This window comes from Streptopelia decaocto (assembly GCF_964273445.1).
Source record: "Streptopelia decaocto genome assembly, chromosome: 7".
NCBI lineage: Eukaryota > Metazoa > Chordata > Aves > Columbiformes > Columbidae > Streptopelia > Streptopelia decaocto.
In genome coordinates, this window is record NC_138661.1 from 19,526,786 (window position 1) to 19,535,123 (window position 8,338).

The 8,338-nt window shown below is 40.5% G+C and overlaps 1 protein-coding gene across 1 annotated transcript in view; it reads left to right on the forward strand.

The window, feature by feature from the left end:
• The window catches only part of KCNK10 (potassium two pore domain channel subfamily K member 10), a gene marked incomplete at both ends in the record, with an annotated part of 62,737 nt that extends 54,683 nt beyond the window's left edge, over positions 1 to 8,054 (forward strand). The window contains 3 exons of the mRNA XM_082058358.1: positions 1,969 to 2,155; positions 5,272 to 5,414; positions 7,425 to 8,054. Of these exons, the coding sequence (XP_081914484.1) occupies positions 1,969 to 2,155; positions 5,272 to 5,414; positions 7,425 to 8,054 (960 nt within the window). The remainder of the gene's footprint in view (positions 1 to 1,968; positions 2,156 to 5,271; positions 5,415 to 7,424) is intronic.
• Positions 8,055 to 8,338: the final 284 nt, after the last annotated feature.

An 8,338-nucleotide genomic window follows, 5' to 3' on the forward strand; every position in this document is an offset into this window, starting at 1 on the left:
TAATGTTGCTATATGGGGACTGGAGGAAGGATTATTATGCATAACTTTGCTTTACTAGTAGTGTTTGGCAGCTTCAAAGTACATTTTGTCCAAGGATTCCCAGTGCCATACACCACTGCATGTACCTTATAACTTCCACTGTAGTAAGGTGTCTGCCATTTCATTTTTATGTATCAGGAAACTAAACATTTAGTAGAACTGAATAAGTCACCTTGGCCAAATCATAAAATAAACAAGAACTTGGTTAAAGCCTGGTCCTCCACAACAAAAAGCACATGTGCCAATCTAAGACACCATATAACATCCATGTGATCAGTTGCTTTCCCTTCACTACACATAAGTAGCTCTGAAATCCTGGCATTGTGCATGTGTGTCCATAACTCTTAAAGAAGTTAGATCATCCTTTAGTAGTTTAGCAATCTGCTTATAATGGCTTTACAGGAAAAAAAGAAATAAAAAGTCAAGTCAGGTTTTATATTTTTGTGGTGTTTTTCTTCTTGGTACTTCAGTGACAGTTTTTTCCACGTCTTGTATTTGATTAATCTTTATTTGTGGGATTATATTACTAATTCTGTTTACCTATTTTTGTTCATCCAGACACAGAAAACAACATATACAAGCAAAAAGAAAAGAAATTAAGCACAGAGTTTGTCTCAAACAGTTTCAGAAATAAAAGGATTTCTGAAACATGGTGTATTTATGCAGCTACCTGCATTCTAGCTGCAGAGCGTCCCAGGTCAGATGAGTGGCTAATGAGGGTCTGACATTGCACCTCTAAAAGAAATTCTCTTGCTTTAGTGGAAGTAGTAGTACTGCTCACAGACTGGTTAGATATTAACCAGTTCAGGCAATATCCCTTTTATATATTAGAATGATATCTTCTGAGACCTCATTTCCTGTCTAGGCAATGTCTTAATCTGAAATGAGATCTCATTTCTGGGTTAAGGGAGATGCTTGATTTGGAAAACTGATTTGGAAATATGTGACTTGCAGTGACCTGCACATTCCTTTTCCAGGATAAATGCAGAATTTACACCACCACTGTAATTAATCCATAGTAAGATTTCTAGTAATTTCCAGCTCTCTCATGAAACTCTATTGAATTTTGAGTTTACTTACAGCACGGAAAACCAGAAATAAATCCATCAGTGGTGTTAATCCAGGCTTGCATCAGTATTATTGGATAGGCAAAATGTAAGTTTATATTAAATAAAGGGAGAGTTTATATGATCTGGGAGTGTCAAATGTTGCAATTACACTACTTGTATTTGGTTTATACCAGCTGGTAACACACATGCTCTTTGTTCAAGAGCTTTCCAGCGTGGATTTGCGTAGGTAATTTTATCTCAGGTTGTTAGGTATTTGACATAAATCCTTTATTTATGGACTGAGCCAATAATATAGCTGTTTTTGAAAAGGATTTAACCTTTGTGAATGAAAGCTGGAAATCCTGAGTCAGAGAGAAGTCTAGAAAACCCAAAGCATTAATTATTTCTACATAAAATCTCAGGATTTTAGAAGAAAAAAGTGTTTATTTTCATTTCAGTCTTGGTCTTTCTTGTTGAATGCTTGAGGCTGGCGAGGCGAGGCAATGTGGGTGTACATATACATCTATGAAGGTGTGAATGTGCACTTTTTCTTACACATCGAACCCAACTGGAGTGTACTGGAGCCTTTCTGAAGCTCAGAACTGTTTTTCTAGGCTGTGTTTCTGGTAGGTTAGTAACTGCATAGTGCATGGAAAATGCGAATCGCCATTTTTCTGGGCCCAGACATAGAGGTTTTCTGTCACCTCGGGGGGGCTCTCATTAATGGGGAGGGAGGGTTGTTTTCTACCTCATAAGCTCACAAGAGGCAGAAAGAGAAATACTGAGTGACACCAGAACAATCAGTCTTCCATTCACAAGGTGTACAGTCCCAGAAGTCCACTCAAAAAAAGGTTTTTCTTTTGCTATTTCCTTTTTCTAGAAAAAGCAAGTGAGTCAAACGAAGATCCGGGTGATCTCTACCATCCTGTTCATCCTGGCAGGCTGCATTGTCTTTGTGACCATTCCTGCAGTGATCTTCAAACACATTGAGGGATGGACAGCCTTGGAGTCCACCTACTTTGTGGTTGTCACTTTGACTACTGTTGGCTTCGGTGACTTTGTAGCAGGTGAGCAGCTTTGAGCCTAGGTGCTGTGCACGAAGGCCTTGGCTCTTAGAATTTATCCACTGTGGGGAGGAGGCTTTTTACAGTGCATTATATTCCAGTGAAATGATGCCTGGTGTTTCTGTGGGGTTGCTGTGCAATAGGACACCAGGCTGATTTAGTGTCCAGGTGCCTTGCCACCTGCAGATTGCAAGCTTTCAGCAGTGTAGCTAACGGGAGCCTGGAAAATCCTGATTATACTTCACTGTGCAATGAATTATGCACAAGTTAAATGACTTTCCCATTGAATTCAAGATTTGTATTAGTACATTAGGTCTCAGTCTGAGGGTGATTCCTGAAGCAAGTAGCCAAAATGATGAATGGATGAAGCTTTTACAAAGTAGGGCTGGAGAAACCTCTGGTTCCATAGGGCTGGAGAAACCTCTGGTTCCGTGCAGTAATGGGCTGCTACTACATGAGCTGCATCATTTCAGAAGCTGAATTTTGTTCTCTAACCTTAGCAGAAATTTTGATGTTGCGGGTACCCTATTAAGGAAAACTGCTGTAGAAAGAGAAGGACTAATGGGGTATGCATCTCAGTGCTACGAGTACTAGCAGGAACTATAAATATCCATCCTTTTCAGTTTATGAAGAGTGAGTTAAGACTGTTGGCTGGAGAGATGAGAGATTTTTTTTTTTTCATTCTACTGCTTTGCTAACAAAAAGGTGGTTAAAATAAGTGGATTTTTTTCCCATTAGCACATGACCCCTACTCCTCATTCCTGTTAGTGGTCCTAACTAAAGGCATTAAGATGCCTGTGTTACAAACAGCCCTATTATGGTAGTGTTTTGTTACTTTCTATAAATCAGTGAAATATGAATGAGTTAAAAACATGAAATGAAACTACAGGGATATATAAAGGTTTCTTTGCTGAAGAGGTGTAGACAAGTGTTTTTGTAGACAACACTGTGATCTTCCCTTTTAATGACACAGTGGTATAGAAGACATGAATTATTGAGAAAAAAAAGGCACTGAACAAAGGGAGCTCCAGATATGAAAAAGAAGCATTTTCTGAACATTCAGGTACAGAAGTGATTGTATGAGCTTGGTCCATTTTAACCACTTAAATGTGAAGAGAATCTCACTAATATTCTGTCTCACAATACTTTTCTTAAGCATATCACACTTCAATATAGTTTTATTTAATAACATAATAGTAAAAAAGCCCTTAATATTGCATTAAATTGGTCTAAATCCAACATGATTAGGAGAATATAATCCACAGCTTGGTGGCTACTGAGGACCAGAATTTTTCAAAAATCAAATGGCGGACCCTGAATGAGCAAACTTCAGAGGTCATCTCATAAGAGTTTAAGGCAGGTGATCACCAGGAGATTTGGGGTTTATTGCAGGTTTTGGGACAGATTTTCTGTGGCTTTGATTTTCTGTCAGTTCAATCTCTCTATATCTCTGTCCCTTCAACATCAAAGGGAAAATACTACATTACATTGGGTAAAACCACATCAATGGAGCTGTGCTGATTTATTCCACCTTGAACGTGTCCCAGCTCTTCCCAAACTGGGAAAATTTTTTTACTATTGTGGGAAATAGAACTGTGGATGGAACCTGGAAAAAAAACAGAATATCTGATAGGCTGAAAAAAGTGGTCTCATACTCTCTCAGTCGCCTGATTACTCCGTAAGACAGACCTAGACAATCAACGTCGTAGCAAGCTTCCTCAGGGACGTGTATGATCAGAAGAGCCTTGCTGTACCGTAGCAACAGCAGGTCCCTCCTCCCGTTGTTTCCCACTCTTAAAGACTGGAAAAAAGAGAGTGATTCATGCGGTGCATAGGGAGAGATTAACATCAAAACCAATATTTGGGTCCCTGCCAATTCTCAAATGTCTGGGCTTCCATGGGGATGTTTGCTTACTGTGTGTATGCTCATACAAAGTCTGGATAAAATTAGAGTCATAGGAATGTCTCCAATTGCCAAAAGCTATGGGAGGGAGCTCAAAACTGTGTTGTCTGGTGATTTTAATGGGGCAAAATCCTAAAAGCTCTCTGTAGTTATACAGAGGTACAGATTGGTGTCTAGCTCTTGTCTAACCAAGACTGTAGTCCAGGAAATATGCAGTCCTCTGCCTGAGTGCCCTGGTAGGCTTGAACTTGAGACAGAGATTTACACAGGTACCACTAAGGGTCGTGCTTCTTCACCTGCATTGAGGGACATGACTGTGCAGCCCCTTTGCTGCTCTCTCTTCAGCTCAGGGTCATACTTGCCTCTCACTGTCTCTTCTTCTACAGTTCACATAGCACTGTGAGAGGACCGGGAATCTCAAAAGTAAGGTTGTGGTCGCTGTCTTTCAGAAAAGTTTATTCTGTTCCATGGTAGGTAGCAGCCTGGCTGCTGCTGCATTTATGTTAGGCTCTTTATAGTCCATTAGAGTTGCCAAATGCCTCTTCATTTTTTTACCAGCTCATCCTAAAACTTGCATGAAAACAATATAGGATATTTGTTGCTTCATTTGATCTATATCTCCTCTCAAGTCACTGGCCAGAGAATGCATCCCTATAACTGATACCCAAGCAGACAATATCTCCTTATTATCAGAGCTGGTGCAGAGTTGGCTTCCTGTCAGATGTCCTAAGTTGTAGAGAAAGACAAAGCTGCTTTTCTTTCTCTTGCACATAGGTCTCTGAATCCTGTAGTTAAAAACAAAAAAACCCTAGAAAATCTATAATGTGAGGGGATTGAACTGTAAAGTTTCTTAGCTACCAGGCTTCAGGAAGTTGAAAATAAGGAAGGGTAGCTGTATTATACTTCTTTCTTGGAAATGTGATCATACGGCTTGATAAAAGCAGGAATTTCAGACTTGCTTCAGAGTATGAGCAATATAAAGAAAAGTGTTTACTAGGTGCTCTGGTCACATAGCAGCAGAATGACAGGTAATTTTAGAAAGTCTTAAATTAAGAACTGTGTTTCTCCCATCTGACAGGCCTCTCATCTGTTATTAGAATTACAGCACTGTTGACAAGAGTTAAGAAATACTTTCAGGAATTTCTCAGAATTGCAGATATTTTGCCATAATTTTGACATCTCATAATTCCTAAGCATAAGTATATGCTTATTTCAGGAGGAAATGCTGACATCCATTACCGGGAGTGGTATAAACCCTTAGTGTGGTTCTGGATCCTTGTTGGCCTTGCCTATTTTGCTGCTGTGCTGAGTATGATTGGAGACTGGTTAAGAGTCCTATCCAAGAAGACAAAAGAAGAGGTATGACTAGTAATTTCGCAGTGGTTTGTCATTTTATAAGAGAGCTTTAAGTGCTTGTCTAAAGAAGGATGCTCCTCTGCATAACCAGTGCTCAGTATTCCCTGTAGTTTGCTCAGCTGGCTGCCCCTGCTATCCAATTAGCTCTTAACTTTAGCTCCTTCACAAAGGGAGGAAAAAACGCAGCTGAAGCAACCTAGGTTGTTACACCTCTGTTAGTACTACCAAATATACAGAACACATCAGTAGGATTGCAATTATGGAATAAGAGAAGCCAGCCTTCACTCTGAAACTATCTACAAAATTGTAATAAAAATTTCAGTGTTCTCCCTTTAAAAATTGGAGATGCATAGGTTTTAAAGACATTAGTTGGCTCTCTTCATTATGAAACAAGAACCTGCCTTTAAACCAGGGGTTTATATTGAGTTTTCTCACTTTTCCCTACCTCGGGGAATATGTTTCTGAATAAGACTTTAGAATCAGGCCCCTTACTGAGTACCATATTATGAAAAATTGAAGAAACTGAGTAGTCAGCATCAGGAAGAACATGATTAAATTCACTCAGACCATGCCCTCTGTGATTTAAAGACAGTATTGCTAATGCTTCACTCAAATAAGAGTGGAAAACAGAAGGCAATTTCCATTACTATAGAGCTGAAGCCTACTGTGGAGGCTTCAATTTCAATTTTTAAGTCAATCTCCTGCATTACTAGCTAAGCTAACCTGACTGGGTTAGCCAAAGAGCAGACATACACAAAGTTTGGCAGAGGAGTACCACTGTTTATAATTTATGAAGGCAGCTGTGCTACCTGAGGCCTAGTGCATCCCCTGTGCATTTCTGTGAATGAAGGGTTCTTCACAGAGGGGTTTGGCTGTCAAGTTGATCATCAGCAGGCACCCACAGGTGGGAATCTGATCTGTCATGGTGGATGTGTGATGCTTGCTACCTCAAGTAATACTGTTCTGAATACAGATCTACTCAGCTAGCCTGAGGAACAAAAGATGACTTCCTTGTGGACCACTGGATGCAGAAACTGAGTTCTGACTACAGCAGTCCAAGCAAACGATTGAGCTTGGTGGGCTCCTGCATTCATCGTGCTCCTCAGTCTGTTCTCCTTTAGCTGAAGTTTGAAAAAGACCTGCATTGCCTGAGATACTGCTTGGTCATTTATCTTCTTTTTTTCTCACTTCAGAATAAATATTTATTCAATACAGCAGCCATGTCAGTGCTTTATTCTTAGTCATTATTCTGCTCTCAGGTACAAAGGCGTAAACTAGAACAAAACAGTGAGGCATTTAAGGACATGCTCATGGTACCCACAGAGAACATTGATGTGTTTTGAAAACTTCTCCAGCTGGCTTGAGAGGGTGGTATTTGGATGGTTATGCAATGGAAATCTCCATTCAAGACAGTTATATTTGTCTCTGAGAATGGACCCTATACTGGATCAGTCAGAGGTCCACTTGAAATTATCTGATAGATATTCCCAATGTTAATTGCTCTGTGGCACTGAACAGAACCTTCAGTGGGACTGAACAGCTCCATCCATGAGCAATACAGGAAAATATGTTACTCTGTTGCTACACTGGTCGTTGTGCTATTCTGAAGCATATTGCTATAACTATGGGTGATTAATTTTGCTCACTCCTGACTATCTACCACTGACATTATAAATCAGGAATTCTGTTCTTCACCAAGGGCAGATTAGCCTGAACACCTCCCCTTATGTAACACAGTTATAAAATGTGTGGGGTGGCAAAATGTGAAACAGGCAGACAAGTCATATGCCACATAAGCCATTAGCTAGTCACTAGTTGGTGTGCTTAGAACTTGCCTGTTATAACCACTTTGCTGCCGACTTTTGAGTCCAGATGTATGCACAGGAACTGGGACTGGTCTCTCATTCTACAGCAGAGAAGAAAGTGCTTGTGCTGCTGTTCTGTAGGAAAGACTGTCACTTCATTTTGATATATTTTTTCTTTTGTTCATTTCTCTTCCTTGTTGTTGTCAAGGTTGGAGAAATAAAGGCCCATGCAGCGGAGTGGAAAGCGAATGTGACGGCAGAGTTCAGAGAGACACGGAGGCGGCTCAGCGTGGAGATCCACGACAAACTTCAGCGGGCAGCCACCATCCGGAGCATGGAGCGCCGGCGCCTGGGCCTGGACCAGCGAGCCCACTCCTTAGACATGCTCTCTCCAGAGAAGCGGTCTGTCTTTAATGCCTTGGAATCAGGACGCTTCAAGGCCTCATCTCAGGAAAGCATCAATAACAGGCCTAACAACCTGCGCCTTAAAGGGTCAGATCAGCTAAACAAGCATGGGCAGGGGGCATCTGAGGACAACATCATTAACAAATTTGGATCATCTGCTAAGATGACCAAGAGGAAAAACAAAGACCTCAAAAAGACCATCCCTGAGGATGTGCGTAAAATTTACGAGACCTTCCGAAACTACTCCTTGGATGAAGAAAAGAAGGAAGAGGAGACAGAGAAGATGTGCAATTCTGAGAACTCTTCTAGCACTGCAGTCCTGACCAACTGCATTGTGCAGCACTCAGACCTGGAGAATGGAGTGATCCCAAATAAAACCAAAGAAAGGGAACATGAAAACAAAGCGTTACTTGAAGACAGAAATCAAATGTAAAAGATGCTTGACTTGAATTAACAATGTTAGTGTTTTTATATACATATATATATATTGAGACACGTGCCTTATACAGACTCCTTATTCAGTCTGAATTCTATAGCATTGAAGAATATTTCACTGTGCCATAAAGACTCAAGCTTGCTCTGCCAAAACAATTCAGGAACACAACACTGCAAAATGGCAACAGAAAGCTACGCACATGGAAATTTCAACCTGTATAAGATTACCAGGGCAAGACACAAAGGAAGAGACTGAACCATGACAATATCACCAGGGTGCTC